General features: G+C 33.1%; 1 protein-coding gene across 1 annotated transcript in view; it reads right to left on the bottom strand.

Moving 5' to 3' along the window:
* Positions 1-4,829: 4,829 nt before the first annotated feature.
* The window catches only part of LOC140437292 (mitochondrial 2-oxoglutarate/malate carrier protein-like), a 44,502-nt gene continuing 31,385 nt past the window's right edge, over positions 4,830-17,946 (bottom strand). Inside the window, exons 3-4 of the mRNA XM_072526727.1 lie at positions 11,130-11,457; positions 4,830-5,327 (exon numbers count right to left, since the gene is read on the bottom strand). Coding sequence (XP_072382828.1) covers positions 5,099-5,327; positions 11,130-11,457 — 557 coding nt within the window. The 3' untranslated portion in view covers positions 4,830-5,098. The remainder of the gene's footprint in view (positions 5,328-11,129; positions 11,458-17,946) is intronic.

The following is a 17,946-nucleotide window of genomic DNA, read 5'->3' on the forward strand; positions in this document are numbered from 1 at the left end:
GTTAAATTTGACAAATATCTCCTTCGCCGTGAAGTTCCTTTAACCCTTAGAATCCGGGTCTTTAAATGATATACATATTGCCCATCCTGTTATACGGAAATGAGACCTGGTCACTTAAAGTGATACCTATATCTGAATAGTGTGGAGGCTTTCGACGTGCGGTATCTCAGAAGGCTGCTTAGAATTGCATGAGTGAACCACGTAATAAATGATGAGGTCCTAAGAGCTAATGTCAAAGATAATTGTTAGATCTCGTCAAACAGCGGAAGGTTTTATACTTGGGTCATATTCTACGAAATAACAAATATAATTTCCTGTATATCATCTTGATAAGTAAAGTTGAAGGTCGAAGAGGCCCTGATCGCAAGCAACATTCTTGCTTCAGAGACATAAGAAACTGGTGCAGCATACCTGATGTCAGTACGATAATAAGAAGGCAGCATGAACGCCTACAGGCTACATAGAATACAGCATTTATTGTGTACTATCGGTAGTTATTTGGAAATCTCTAGATAAATGTATTTTTAGTTGGATCATGCAAAAGACGTTGGAAAAATATACGTGACAATTATTACAAACAAAAAAAGAAAGTGACTCAAACACCGGGAAGTGCTAGCCTGGGAAAGAGAAAAAGAAGTCCGTTATTAAAGCAGTTAAGTTTTATACAGGCGGTGGAATATGAACGACGGTACATGAAATACTTTTGCTATATATTTAATGTCTAATATGTATTATTGTAGTGCTCTTATCAGCAACAGAAATGCAAAAGTTGATTGTAGTCCGGAAATTTGTAGTGGCAACTCTAATGCTGAAGCTATTAATTGAGAGTTTAGAGTATCTATCAGCTTGGGAATAACAAGTGTAGCGTATCTTTCAAACACAATATCTTTGATATTGTGTTTTGGGGGACTATATAGGCCAATAACTGCCAGGCCATAGTTTTTGATCCTAACGTTTACCACCGTTGCCTGAATATCTTCAGGTTCAAATTTGGCTTCTTCGTTATGTTGAAGATTTTCTCTGATTACAACAGCACTAGAGTGCAACAAATTTAAGTTTGGGAATGTGACGTAGTGTTTAGCGCAGATGGGCGGACTGTTTGTACCAGTGGCTGGCGGAAACAGGTAGATTTAAAATAATTTTTCGTAAGTATATTCAATTAAGTTAAGAATGAATTTGTTATTTTTTATTTTCATTGTTTTTAATCATTATGAAGTTTATAGTCCGATGCACTCGAAAAATAATGAGGGAAATAGTACTTTAATAAATAACAAAATTCCCCAATACTTACAATTTATTAACATTACCACGAAGGAAGAGTTTCAATAAACTGTTATTGTTATAACAATTGACTTTTTAATTATAAACATGCACCTGATTGAAAAATTCACACGCACATTAACGCACACAGCGTTAGGTACAAATCCAGTCTCTCCTCCAGCATAAACAATAATCAGCCTTTTGCCCTTAGAAATCGTTAACCGAAAACCTTAGATCTGCCCAGTGATATGGTGCAGTATGGCAGCTGTGCACCTATATATCTTTCATCGGTATAAATTATGGTTCTACCCTCAGATCGAAATTGAATTAGCTGCTTTAAATATTCTATTCGTTTTAAACCAATAACAACTTTTTATTAGGACACTCCAATTGTCTTCGGATTTTCGCCACCTGCAATTTGTTCGAGATGATTTGAAGAGTATCTGTTCAAAAGTATGATGGTTTTTTTTGTTCCTATCTTTTTAGGAGCCATATTGTTAAATAACTATTATTAATAACTAAACTAAACACACTATAGATATACTAAATGACTTAATAATACACTAATTACTACTACCAATATACTAAACACTAATCTAAAAAAACTAATAAAATATCCAACACGATCAAATCAATAAGTCAGACACTCTCTGCGATACGTACCGTTCGCGTCATAAAAAACTGGTACAACTCTTATAATCGAAAATCGTATTTTTTAAGTTGTGTAAATTGAGCTTTTCACATGTGTCATTCTAATTTCGAAGGCAACGTTGCCAGTTCAACGAAAATATTATATCAAACCAGCTAAAAGCAGGGCTGTGCGACAGGTCGCAAGTTTTTAGTATATTAAAATCTAAAACAATATCGAGCGTTCTCGATTAGTCAGTCACATTTATATTTAAACATTTATTTAAACATACATCTCAAAAAATTCTATTAATTTTGAAATTTTCCATTATCTCAGTACCCATACATTGATTCGTGTTTAATTATAATTTGTGAAAATATTTCATTTTGACAAACTTGTCAAATGTGACTGATGGCAAGCAATATTTTTTATGTTTAATCGTTCGGATATGTTCGAGAAGTTTTCAGTTCTGTTATAAGAGGATTTTTTAAGACAGACGATGATATCTTACTCCGCTTAATTTTATTCTCATATTCATTTATACACCGTAAATCATTTAATTTTGAAAAAAATATGCATGTCAATGGGTAGGTAAATGTTTTTTGTTTACATTTTATACATAATAATGTAAAAAAGTAATAGTCTCTTTATAGATAAAAACGGATTACAATTAGGGTGTAGATTCAACCTCCATAAGGAACATTACAGTGAGATATTGGATTGTAATATAATACTGTCACGTTTTGAAAAGCATTTTTCTATGTAGGATAAAGTATAATGTTAGTTTTTCACATTTATCGTTTATGTAATAAATAATAAATTAATTTAAGTAGTTTGCCTGTTACTAAACTTATTGACATAACATACAGTCAACAGTTTGTGTTCGGTAAGTAATTAAGTAAAGTATAAAATTACAGTAGATGCATTCCAATGTTTCCTGTGCCAATACCCTACGTTTAAATATCGTTCAACATTTTGGACATTAACTTAATCCTCTCTCCGGTTTTTAAATTTATTAGATACGGTTTTTTGTTGTTAATAATAAAAATAATACCTATCCAAATACTTTATACATTTTTGAACGTTATTTTTTACGTTTTAAGTTTTATTTAAATTTACTGAAATTTCGTTATCTGTGATGGCAACAACGAATTAATTCACGAACCATTGTGTCCAGTCTGAACACAGGTTTACATTGGGAAAAAAAAGTGTACCAGTTTTATATGACGGGAAGTGTACTTCTCAAACTACGACACTGGCAAGCAGTACACTGGTCGTTTCCATGGTAACACAAGTAAACACGATTCACTGCGCATCGTCGAGGTATCAGTCATATTCCCAAACTTAAGTTTGTTGCAGTATAATTCCACTTGCATTATTTTTAGGTTGTATGGTGTGTTAAACTTTGTATCCCTTAAATCTAATTAATGATTGTTTAGTGAGGTGTGTTTCAGTTATTAAACACGTCAATTTTGTTCATATCTATGGTTAGTTGCAATTCTTGTAGCCTTTGCATTAATCCGTTAATATTCCAACTCATGAGTTTAAGACCGCTGGCCATTTATATATTTTTTTTTTGGGATGGCTCCTTTACTACCATATTCTACAGCAGTCAATATTTTCTCAATTCTTTTAAATACCTTCTCCTGGTCAGTCGGATTTTTCGTAACCACTTGAAGGCTGGTTCCTATAGTGGAGTTTTGTTGGTTATTAGATTCCCTAATTAGTTTCCCTTCTAATCTTAGTACCTTGAACAATCTATACATATGTATTATTAGCGCTTACTACTGAGGACTTTGTATTTTCTCTGATTCTGATTTCTCACGGATTTATGATTTGTATTTGCTCTAGTTTCTTACCTCTGGACATATTGAGTAGGAATGAATTTTTTTGAGCGATTCATTTTAATTTTTTTTTAGTTCCTTCGCCACTTGGCATCCCCGACAGTTAGCAGGTTGAGACACTCCGCAGTGAACGCATTTAGGCTTCTGGCTTGCGGGTTTTGTACATTAGCGCCTGTGGTGTTTACCGGCATATTTAACACATTTAACCGCTTTAGCGCAATAGTGCCTTGTATGTCCGTAGCCTTGGCAATTTTTGTACTGAGGAATCAATTTTGAGTTCTTGATTGCATCAATAGTAACGTTAATTCCTAAAAGATTGGTAATCTAAAATATTCTGCCAACGCTTTCTTTATTTTCAAATTCCAACATAAACATGTTTAGTGGTTCCTTAGTTCTCCACTTTAGCTTGCTTACAGCTCAAGTTATTTTGAAGGCTCTTTAGCGCAGGTCCTCACTTATCTTCTCTGTGCTATATGCAGAATGTAAATTTTTGCCATCAATTGGCCTTTTCTATAACAATCAGTTTTCTATAACAAACACTATCTGTTGCATTAATTAATACTATTGCTATTTAAGATTTTACATTGATGCCAACCATTGCCATACTTATCTTTTCATGAAGTGTATTGAAATTTTCCACTCCATCTAATATAACAGGTGGTGGTTGTTTTTCTATTGGCTTGTTAGCCACTTTGTTTTGTTGTGGAGAGAATAACTACGTATCTATTTTCCTCTTTTTGCTTTTTCTTTCCTTTACTCTAATCCATTCGGTTTCTTTCGCCAATTCTTCCTCATCCGTGTCGTATTCTATTCCCTCTTCTTCTTTTGATTTATTTAATATTTTGTTGCAATTGGGCGTGTTTAAAGATCGAGTTCTTAATTACCTTACACATTAAATTAAGCGCTCGCACTGTAGATTTTTATATTCTTCTGCCAGGTTATCATTTTCACTCTTCGTTTGTCTCCATGCTGCGAATAATTGCTGTTCGTTATTTGTTCTTGCATGGTTAGGTGTAATCGGAGCTGTTGGTATTTCAGTAGTTCAAACGGCGAGTTTAATTTAAGTTTTCTCGAATAAGAAAAATAAAGGAATGTACTAACGGTCATGTATACTCTTTTAATATTATCACAGTGTAAACATCTGTATAAACATTACTCTATACATAACCAGAAAAATAAAGTTGAAACAACTATTGTATAAAAATAATTATAATAAAAATATAATATTATACACAATGACATACATTTTATTAAAAATAATCAACACAAACACTATGCGCTCCACTACGTCCGTCATATTGCTTTTTGGCATACATTCATTGGGATGTTCCAAAGTCAAATGTAAATTATTTAAAGTTGAGCTGGTTTACAAACCTCCTCTACGACCTGTCTCCCCCAGGACATACTTATAATATGCGGAGTTCAATTGTTCCAGGAAAATAAATGTAAGAACGGTGTGTGGACCAAGTCGTAGATAATATGGAAGGAAGCCCTTCCAGAGAGCAAATAATCCTTCGTTTCTTACTACTCTTCCAAGTACGTCCACCAGACCAGTGTACTCTGGAACTCCATTAACGGTTTTCATGTTTTGTAACCTAAAATAAAAGTTACTCTTAGGAGGGATTGTATTAAATAAAATTATATAAAAATATAATTGCTTACAAATGGCACTTCTACTGTGATGGTCTAAACAAAAAAAAACAATTGATCGATTACTGTTTTCATCCTTTAATATAGCCATTGTAATTTGCGCGTTTATATTGATGTTCTTACTAATGATCATTATTTTTATCTTCTTACAATTTAGTTTCAGACCGTATTTGTAACATGTTTCTGCAACATTAACAATGACTAGCAGCCACTACCGCTATTACAAATATCTAGTAATAACGAAGGCAGCGATTTTGTGATCGCATCACCGTCTGTTGAACCACATCTCATTCATTCAGAAGAGTTAAAAAGACAGTAAGAAATTTAGACCTACCTAAACTTAAAGCAGAAATATTAGCTTCACGGCTAAACAGTGGAGTTTATTTAAGACCGATGTTAAAATAAGTGACCAAAGAAAGCGACATGAAATATTTTCTGTATTTTTTACGCAGAAAGACGGATTTTGTTCTTACAGTGATGTGAAAGGTTTGTTTGATGAAATCGAAATCTCTTACATTTCTTCTGAATGACGTCTTTTAATCGACAACTCTACAAGAAGCTTAAAAGCAGTTCTTCTTCAGAATGAGATAAATTTCCATCTCTTCCTTTGGCTCATTCTGTAATGCTCAAAGAAAATTACGAGAGCGTTAAAATGGTGCTTAAAGTTTTAAAATATAAAGAGTACGCTGGCCAGTGATAGGGGATTCCAGAATGGTTGGTTTTCTTGTGGGAATGCAAAGCGGATACACTTAACATCCGTGTTAAATTTGCTAATGTTTATGGGATAGTGGAACCTATACCTCACTACCAGCAGCACTCATGGCCTCAACGGAGCTAGTTTCAAATAGGACAACATAACGTCAAAAATAAAAAAAACCATTTTTGGAGCCCAAAAATGTTTTAATGCCTCCATTGCACATAAAACTTGGTCTCATGCGGCAGTTCGTAAAGATTCGTCGTCAAGATTCTGAGGCCTTTTAGTATTTAAAATCATTTTTCCCGTAACTGTCAGAGAATAAAATTAAAGCTGGTATTTTGATCGATCCACAAATAAGGAAAATATTGGCCATTGAACAATTTCTACAGCTGAGTATCCACGAAAAACAAGCTTGGCTCAGCCTTAAAGCAGTGATGGCAACAGGAAAGCCGACAATTATAAAGAGCTTATTTCTAATAAGCTTGATAGCTAAATCATGAGTAGCAAGATATTCAGAAGAGCAAGGGGAATGCTTTTACCAAGATTTTGTAACGTTATAAACGTCACACGTTTGTTATTTTCCTTTAAATAATTATTTTATTTCAATTTCTTTCGATTTTATTCATTTATCAACTTGTCTCTTCTATTTTACTATTTATATTTTAAAAATAGTTGGCGTTCAACTTTTCACTCAACTCTTCAACCAACTAAATATCCTATTTAATCTTTATTTTTTATTTTCAATGTTCATTTATTTCAGTTATATTTCCTGTATTTGACTCTACTTTGTTCTATGTCACAGACATAGAAAGAATAAATTTCTACGCCTCACTTCAATAGACAAAGTATATCTGTGATTTGGCAACTTTGCTCTGTCATGTCATTTCAATTCTGTAGATGTGGATTATATTAGTTTTTATATTATCTTTTGCTTATTTAAGCTGAATCTTCTACTCAAAATTCGTTTTATATTAAATGTTTTCCTAAATTGAGTACTTACATTTCTAGTTAATCATTTTTTTTTATATCTGTCTTTTTATAATTTCATTTTTTATACATACATAACCTCCTCCGCACATGTTTCTTTCAACATTATAATTCGTATTATATGCAGTTAGTATCTATAATATAATTTAACTAATTCATCTAATAATAATTATATTCATTTTGTCCTTGCGAATCTGCTATTTAAAATTATAGTTATTTTCAATCTCCATAAAGCAAAGAAATATTTTAAACACATGCAGTAACTAACACAAGATTTATCATTCTAGTTTTTTGACCTAATTTTTGTCCGCCTTTTTGGGTGAAGAATTCCCGAACCACATGGTCGACGATTGGAAGTAGAATACTGCAGTAGGTGGCCGCTGCTATGGAAACTCAATATATCCCTGGACTTTAACACCAAGATAAACAACTGGAACTAGCAACAACCAAATACATTCTGCAATCCTGTGTAACTACTTGAAGGCAACATCAGAAGCAATAAGTACCATTTTATGATTTATAAAGATAGAGGCAAGATTTGCTTGGTTTGATTTTAATTTAATAATACAATTTTAATTTTATATTTATTTATGTACAATAAATATGATTAATTAATATCTTAGTTTATTTGTCCAAGCCAAACTCATTTTTCAGATTTACTTCTAAGATAAAACGTTCTCACACCTGAAAGACTGAGCTAAACGAGGCCTAACAATTGGCTTCCAAACAAAGTTGTGAGTTTTATTGTTCTATATTGGCTCCCAACTTTCGGCGGTAGTTATATTGTTACACATTGGCGCCCACCATTTCTGATGGGTCGTTCAATGGTTACAATGTAATAAATGGCGAACAACGGTATCAAGGACAATATAATGGAAATAAGATAGGTGACTACGTTTGGGAGGCCCATATGAAAAAGTTCTTGATTACATAAAAGAAATACCAAAACTATTCATTTTCCAAGTTTTGTTTGTATTTTTAGGTTTTATCTATGTCATCTTTTATAATTACACTCATGGACAAAAATATCGAATATTTTGGAATTTTCTAATTTTTGTATTTTCAAAATAAATTCTGGTCAATCAAGTCGTTTATTGTAAAATACGAGTTTATTTTAACAATGTTTAATAAACAATTTTAAGTTTTTATGCGGAGAAAATTGCGAAAAAAATAAATGTTTAATATTAGGTAAATAAGGTTATTTTAATCTAAACTTAAATGATAATTTAAATTGCTTAAACAAATCGTTTTAACTTAATGAAATGCATTATCAGTAACGAGTATTCCCCCCTCTAGCTCTTATTACTGCTTGCATCTTTCTTAGCATGCTTGCAAGTAAATTTTGGACATATCCTTGGGAAATTGCATTCCATTCATCCTGTGCAGCAAGCCGAAGCAGCTCTATCCTATTTGGAACCATTGTCGTATGCTGCGTTTAAGGTGATCTCATATGTGCTCTATTGGATTTAAATCCGGGCTAAACGGTGGCCAATCCAAACTTCGAATTTGAAACTCATCAAGATAATTACTCACTATGGCAGCACCATGTAGTCGAACATTATCGTGCATTAACGTGAAACTTTCATATCCAATGTAACCAACATATGACAAAACACAATCTTACAGGATGTTTTAAACGTAAGAATCACCAGTCATCCGTCCAAACACTTTCACAAGTGCGGTACGTACCTCCCAACTAATACCTTCCCAAAGAATTATGCCAGCAACTCCAAAACTAACAGTCTGGGCGAGACTGCAGCTGGCGAATTGTTCTCCAACTCTTCTGTAGAGGAAGATTTGACTATCTGGCTTCCATAATAGGATTCTGGTCTCACCAGTGAAAAGAACGTTTTTCCAGTTGTCGATATTCCACTAAATATGTGTTCTTGCTAATTCGAAACGACGAGCTTTATGATTTTGGACGAGACGCGGAACTTTGGCGGGGCGTCTGGGCTTTAAGTTTGCTTCTTTTGATCTTCGTCTAACTATTTGTGAACTCACATTAACTTGTCTAACATTTAATAGCTCATTTCTGAGGTGGTGCATCGATGTCACTGAACGATTCCGTGTAGAATTAAGAACCAAAAAACGGCCAATAATTGCGGTTGTGCACCTTGGGCGTCCTTGACCAGGCCTTCGTATAAAATTTCCTGTTTCGCGGTATCTTTTTAACGTATTCGAAACTATAGATTCAGTTCTGCTGAGACGTCGTGCGATACCTTTTTCTGCATATCCTTCCTCGTACAAAATTAAAATATGTGCTACTTGAACTTCATCGGAATGTCGAATTGATGGGATACTTGTTTTACTACTACTACTAAGGATTTCCACAGTTTTCACTGTCTTCCTTCACTCAACCGTTTTCTCCAATTTTCCCTGTCATTCCAGTCTCCATCTCGCAGGGTTCTTTTCTCCATAGCCTCGTCGATTTCATCTCTGAATGACCTTCGAGGTCTTCCTCTCTTTCTTCTTCCAATCGGGCTCCATTCTGTGATTTTGTTTATCCAGCGTCCTCTGTCCGCTCTTCTGACGTGGCCGTACCAGGATAGTCTCTTCTCCTCTATATAGTCGATTATGTCTGATTGCACTCCCATTCTCCGCTTAATCTCTGCGTTTTCAATTCTGTCTCTTTTTGTAAGTCTACAGCTTCTCCTCAGGAACTCCATTTCTACTGCTCTTATTCTACCTCTATTTCTCTTGTTTATTGTCCAGTTTTCGGACCCATATGTCAGGATACTTCTTGTCAGGGTGTTATATATTCTCTTTTTTGTCTTTATCGTAATGTTCTTATCCCACAACACTGAGTTTAGTTGTCTTATACAGTTTCTTGTTTGTCTCAGTCTGTTGTGTTCCAATAAATGGAACAGATAAATTCAAGTATTTAGGAACCATAATATCGAACCAGGGAACAACAGAAGAAGATATAAACAACAGACTGAGACAACAGACAACAACATACTTGTTTTAAACTTGATTAAATCAAGACAGTATTTAATTAAACCTAATAAATTAAACTAAAAATAACCGAATAAGTATGATTTTTCCTTTATGTGAAGAAGGTTTTTTACGATGAAATGTACGAATGACACTAACCACTGAATAAAAGTCAAAATAAACATCAAACTATCGTAAACCAGTTGGGTACATCAGCCTACTATATGAGTATTATCAGTAATCTAAAATTATTTTGAAATAATAGTGACTACAAAAAAAAATTGGAAAATTCAAAAATATTCGATATTTTTGTCCATGAGTGTATAAAGTTAATAAAAATATATAATTCAAATTTTTTTTAATATAATTTAATTTAAAAAATAGAGCTTTTTCATAAAATTTTAAATTTCGTTCTGGTACGAAAAGAAACTTTATTAGATAAAAATATTTTTTCTTTCTTAGTTAGGCATAAGTTAGGAGAATACAACATTGAGGGGGTAAAAAACTTTATATACTTGGGATCCCTAGTCACGTCTGACAATAACATTGCGGAGGAAGTGAAGAGACGAGTACTCACATACGGCTCAGAAACCTGGACACTCACTAAAAGAGATGAAACGTTGTTAGCCACCTTTGAAAGAAAAATCTTGCGACACATATATAAGGGCACAAAAGAAAACGGAATATGGTGAAGAAGATACAACTCTAAACTATACAAAATATATCAGGATCCGGATATTATAACGTTCATTAAAATAGGATGGCTGCGTTGGATAGGACATGTAGAAAGAATGAAAGAATGCGAAATACCAAAGAAAATATTCAAACAGATGCCAGTAGGAAAAAAAACAAGAGGAAGACCGAAGCTGAGATACTTAGAACAAATAGAAAATGATATAACAACCTTAAAAATAAAAAACTGGACAAAAAAAGCACGAAACAGATCAGAATGGAGAAGAATCTTGGAACAGGCCAAGACCCAAAAAAGGTTGTCGAGCCAGTGATGATGATGAGTTAGGCATAAGTAATCAAAATCAGAGTTGCAGAACTCAAACTCAAAATTCTCGTTGACCTGTATTATATTCACTTTAAGTGCACACGGATATAAAAGAGCCGAATATACACTTACCTAGTTTTGCCTATGTCCAAAGGCATAGAAACTATAGTGGTGACAAGACCAGATATCATGGAAGACACGAAATGTAATGGTATTCCATCTCTCATAGCTATATATTCTACTATAAGTTGTTTAGCTTGTGAATACGTCGATAATTGCGCAGCATTTACAGCAACAGCACGACCCATGGTAGGTATAGCTCCTCTCCATAAGGTAACGAGACCTTCCTCTCTGTATATCCTTACCAATGCATCGCCTACGTTTTTGTAGTTTCTTCTTTCTTCTACTGGAAGACGTCCATCTGCTGTCATACGAATAAGAGACACCTCTGCTGGTGTACCTAAAAATAAAGAATCATAAATAACAAACTTTATTTTGTAAGCAATAGATGTATTTAAATTAAAACGAATAAACTATACCAATGGTGTACCTAAAAATAAAGAATCATAAATAACAAACTTTATTTTGTAAGCAAGAGATGTATTTAAATTAAAACGAATAAACTATACCAATGTCTGATAGGTAATGCTGTAAGGATCCCTTCACATTTAGCGATTAAAGTAAAAAACGAAAAAACGTACTTATGAAAAAAAAACCTTAAATCAAAATTTTTTAATAACGTAAGTTACTTATTTTGACTCTCGTAGTTTATTGCCATAATTTAAGCATGATACTTTGACATCTATCATGGATACATTATATACTGAGTTAAAAAAAAATGAACACCTATGAATTCATTAATTTTTACATATCAACTTGTCTTGCCATGAACAAGTGATAAAATGTTCAGGTTTACTTGGTAAGTTTTTGTAGAGCCTGGACTCAGGAATTAAGAAGTCTGGCTTAATCCAGGTCGCCTATTAAGAGATAAATTCTATAGTACTTTACTAGAGCCATCGCAAATCACTGGTTTGGAGAGCATGGAAGGATGGTTGGTATATCGCTGAATACGACAGTTTGGCCTTTTTTACTACCCGACAGGTAGTCTTTAGTAATAAATTAGACACAATTTGACAGATAACCAATCTTCTACTGACCAAGAAAATTTAGATTTTACCCACATGTGCCTGGCGTGCTTTCGCTTGTAATAGTGGATTTTGTTTGCCTTTAAGAAAATATAATTTTTTAAACTACGAGTACACTTTAAATTGTTACTTGCGACGGCATTCCCTTGACAAATTTAATCCAGTTTCATGATTACATTTAGCTGTAACTTGGATCAAAGTATTTCTACGACCTTTTTTACAAACTCCTAAACTAATATTCTCCTATGCCTATCAAAAACTAGTTTCCGATAACCAGCACTTTTATCTTTTTTATCTGTTTCCCCATAATGCTTAATTATATTTCACAGTATAGTTTTAGGAAGTTTATAGGTCACTTCACGGATGGTTTTATTGTGGCAATACTTTTTAATCACCACCTTACGAATTTTTGAATTTGTAGAAGAATTTGTACATTCTATAGAAATAGTACAGCGATTCACTCAATTTGACAATAAATCAATGATGTTTTTTAGAGTGTCCGGCTGCATTGATTTCACAACCTTTGTCTTATTTTGTTCGGTTTTTAGCAAACACTTCATATTGCCCTACTATTTAGTTGCGCCTAATTTTTACATATATTTTGATGTTCCTTGTGACATTGATAGATATGGGTTGCATAAAAAAAGATAATTCATCAAGCTGTTTGCTTTGCAAGTTGTAGAAGGCACAGTCGTAAAAATTTGAATTCAGTTTCGCCACTTAGGAAATCGTATGATGTCTCTTGTTGTTAAAAAAAGATTAATTAAGTTTAGTGATTATTTATCATTTTAAATATTGCTTATGAAGCATTATTATCATAATTATTAAAAAATCATAATAAATTAACAGTCAAACACATGAATTTGTTATATATTTTAATTTGTTCTGATATATAGTTATTAGGGCTCGTATGTTTTATGGTTTAGAACATATGTTGCGGAAGGAGACTTCAACGCGTACTTTATATTGAGCGATATTAGTCTAGGCGGGATCTGTTTTGGATTGGACATTTTCCATAGGAAGCTATTTTTTTGCTGAAATCCCTTCAGGATGTGCCCAATATCGATAATCACGATATGCGCCAGTCACAAACCCTGTGCTAAATTTTTTATTTAACAAAATCTGAAAACAATTGAAAATTTCTCATTTTTTTGCTCCTATTTTCGTTTATAATTCGGAAAATATTAATCCTAAAGAAAAAATTATAAGAAGTTAAAAGTTTCGTTATTTAATTTTACACAATGTTTCGTTAGCTAGAAATTGAAAGTTTAATGTTCTTTGTTGAAAAAATAGCAATAATTGGAAAAAAAAAGTACAAAAAAATGAAGTTAATCCTTTAAATGTTTTCAACTTTCTAAACTTGACTTACAAGCTCCATATTCCGCCTAGAAAAACCTTTTAATATGTTTAAAACGTGTGCTAAATTTTGTTAAGATCGGTCGGATAGGTTTTGCATAATAATTTTGCAATCCAGCCTACTGGAAAAAATCGCAAATTTTCAAATTTATAGTGGGCCCTAAATAAGGCCCTCAGATAGTTGCAAATTTTTTACACTTAAAGGAAGGCTCAAACTATCAAACGCTTTTTGTAAAATTCAAATCGGTTCACTATAAGAGCCTAGAAATTTTTTTAAGTTTACAACATTTTTTATATATATTAGGCTTATAAACAAATTGAATAACTTTACGAGCTTTAAACATTTCAATTTCAAAATTTATACACTTAAAGAACATTAAAAGACGCTTCTTTAAAAAAAAAGATACATTCGGCTTACTGGTTGCCGAGATATTGAAGGTCAAAGTTGGCATACATTTGCCGTGTAACCATAAGTGATAGAGGGCTCGTTTTTAAACAAATACCTTCGTCTTGTCAAGTACTTTTTATATGCAAAGTTTTACGTAATGCGCTTCATGGCAACATCCATAAAAAGACAAATAAAAAACCGTTTTGGCGTAAAATGTCGCTCGGAATGCATGAGAGGTGGTGGTGGGGGACATTCACTCGAAATGTGAATCGGCGAGTTCAAAATCATAGCGCGCGCTAAAAATTGCATTATCTCGGCTTCTTGTTAACCAATTTTGCTCTTTTTTTTTAATCGCTGTCTCGGACGACAAGGATTTCAAATATCATATTTTCAAATACCATTTTTAATTGCAAATTGGGAAATTTGCAATAAACAATTGTATGTTAAACAAGTAATTGCATTTTTTCTTCATGCATTTTTTTTTGAGCTTGCAATTTATACATTGAAGTAAATTGTTACTTTTAGTAAACAAATATGTATTTATAAATTGTTAATAAATAATTTAAATTGTTAAAACAAAGGCGAACGAAAAAAAAAATTTTTTTCATAAATAAACTTTATTTTGACTCATCTTTGCCTAAAAAATGTTTAAAACTTTAAAAAAAATTCTAGGCTCTCCTAGTGAACCGATTTGAATTTTACAAAAAGCGTTTGAAAGTTTGAGCCTTCCTTTATATGTAAAAAAATTTGCAACTATCTGAGAGCCTTATTTAAGGCCTACTATAAAGTTGAAAATTTGCGATTTTTTTTCAGTAGGCTGGATTGCAAAATTATTATGCAAAACCTATCCGACCGATCTTAACAAAATTTAGCACACGTTTTAAACATATTAAAACGTTTTTCTAGGCGGAATATGGAAAGTCAAGTTTGGAAAGTCGAAAACATTTAAAGGATTAACTTCATTTTTTTGTACTTTTTTTCCAATTATTGCTATTTTTTCACCAATAAACATTAAATTTTCAATTTCTAGCTAACGAAATATTGTGTAAAATTGAATAACGAAACTTTTAACTTGTTATAATTTTTTCTCTAGGATCAATATTTTCCGAATTATAAACGAAAATAGGAGCAAAAAAATGAGAAATTTTCAATTGTTTTCAGATTTTGTTAGATAAAAAATTTAGCACAGGGTTTGCGACTGGCGCATATCGTGATTATCGATATTGGGCACATCCTGAAGGGATTCCAGCAAAAAAGTAGCTTCCTATGGAAAATGTCCATTATGGTCTGAATTTCTACAGATCCCGCCTAGTCTATATTATTATCAATTCAATGTAACGAACGAATTTATAAAGAAATCAGTTATAAGTACACTGTACACAATAAATAACCGAAAAGATAATGAAATATAATTATGTACTAATTTAAAAAGTATGATGGAAAATCCCTACAATTATAAATGTACACCGCAATGATACGTAAATAATTTAAATTACATAACAATGTTTTATTATAATCACATTCGTTCAACATATTTGTGATAACAAAATAACATTGCTATCAAAAAGTCAACTGTACTATTTAATGTACTAAACGGATGACTCCTTCACTAATGGAACCTAATGGATTTATTATTTATTATGTCTTGTTTCATTCGTTATCGATATGTAAAACTAAGATTAAAGACGGTATTGATCCATTTACAAATTTTTATGTAATCTAGTCACTAATAACACGATTTAGGCTAAGGTTTTGTTTCATTAAAATTTTAATTTGAACAAGCTAATGGTCTTTTTCGTCTACTGAATATGAATATAACAAAAGATCATTTTCATTTATATTAACGTACACATAACATATACACATAAGAAAATAGTTCGATAAGATTTAAATCATCTGGAGGTTCAGGAACCAGCAAAATCTACACCGTGCTCTAGTGGTCGTACAGCGGATAGGTTAGGGTGCCATATTACGTTCTTGTTTTTTAGCCATGACGAGTGATAGCCATGATCAATACTGCAAAAGACACAATAAAATCCATATCATAGGAACAGCAAATTTAAATGATTTTTTCTGCGTTTTGACCATTTTTTTAGACTTTCAACATAACAAACACGCGATCCCCAAGATTTTTCATCGTTGGCCTGTGTTATATTTCAAAATCTCGATCAGTAGATAGAGTATTTAACATAGTAGGTCCGGATTCAATTCCCACCGGCGCAAATACCCACACTACTGTCCTCTTATACTATAGGCCCAAGAAATAACAGACTGCCCTGCTATAACACTATGCTACGCCAGCGGTATTAACAGACCATATTATTCCAAAATTGTCATTAAATCAAACTTCTTTTATAGGGTGTAAGCTATATACTAGAATATTCAGAAGGTGTGAAGCGGATATGAGTAATAGACAGTTTGGCTTTCGTAACGGCTTCGGAACAGTGGAAGCTCTATATAGTTTCACAACTCTTGCCCAAAAATGTCAAGACCAACAAAAAGATCTTTTCGTCGCATTTATAGACTACGAGAAATATTTCGACAAAGTTAAACATAATATTCTCCTGGAATGTCTAAAGTGAAAAATACTCGACAAAAAGATATTAACATAGTGCGAAATTTCTATTGAAACGAACAGTCTGTGGTAACATTAGATGAAAATAGCACGGATGCGCCACAGATAAATAGAGGAGTGAGACAAGGCTGTGTATTTTCACCATTACTATTTAATATATACTCCGAAGAGTTATTTACACAGGTACTTAAAAAATGTACAGAAGGGATCAAGATAAATGGTGAAAATATAAATACCATTCGTTATGCCGACGATACAGTCATTATCGCTAAAGTGAGAAAGACCTGCAGGCGCTACTAAACATAATTTGTGATACTGGGGAACAGTTTGGTTTAACAATAAACATAAGGAAAACAAAAACCATGGTTATCAGTAAGAGGGTAAAGTCATAACAATGATCCAATTAAAAAAGAAGATATTGAACAAGTGGACAAAATGAAATAGGAGTCTGGATTACCGAAGATCTAAATCCGAAATTAAAAATTCGGTCAAGAATAGAGCAATCAAGAGCGGCCTTTTTGAAGATGAGGAAATTTCTGAGTAACCAAAGATTCACTCTGCAAATCCGATATCGGATGGTAAAATGTTATATCCACTATATTCTTCTTTATGGTGCTGAAACTTGGACTGTTAATGTTGACTTAACGAGAAAGCTGCAAGCTTTTGAGGTGTGGCTTTTTAGGAGATTTTTGAAAATACCATTGACCGATCATATTACGAACGAAATGGTGTTGCACAGAATGGGAAGAGACAGAGAACTTTTGACCACCGTTAAAAGGAGAAAAGCAGCATATTTGGGGCACATACTTAGAAATGATAAGTACGAGTGAGTGAGTTGTTGCAGCTGATTAAGAATGGTAAAAAAGAAAAAGGAGTTCTGGTAGATGATAAATATCCTGGCTGAAAAACATTCGCGACTGGACCGGGTTAAACACACAGACGCTTTTAAGAAAAGCAGAAGATAGAGACGAATTTCCAATGGTTATAGCCAACCTTCATTAGTGGAGTCGGCACTAGAAAAAGAAGTAAGTTGTATATACGAAAAAATCATATATATGTCCTTGTCTGCATTTTTTACAGAATACCCACTATTTTCCGATGTAAACTTTTGACCTATCTCCACTCCACAAATATAGTGTAAACTTCTTACGTTTGATTTTAACTTTTTTATGGCTTCCTAAATGCGATATAACAAAAGATTATTTATATATTCCTAGTGATATTGGGGTGTAGAATTGTGTTATAGAGGTAGCACCTTTTATCGGAACGACCACATCGAGAGTCATAGAAAGGGAGATGGTTCTTGATAACTGGTCCTCATACGACAACTAACTCTCATTTATGGCTACACGTACCACACCCCGGGCAACTGCATTAGTCTGCAGGCTAAATTGAGTAAGGGCCGCCAGATATGGCGAAAATTCCACCTAGCGATTGCCGGTATAAGCAATCCCACACTTGATGACCAACGGCTTCGGGCGGATG

This window comes from Diabrotica undecimpunctata, chromosome 3, assembly GCF_040954645.1.
Source record: "Diabrotica undecimpunctata isolate CICGRU chromosome 3, icDiaUnde3, whole genome shotgun sequence".
Lineage (NCBI taxonomy): Eukaryota > Metazoa > Arthropoda > Insecta > Coleoptera > Chrysomelidae > Diabrotica > Diabrotica undecimpunctata.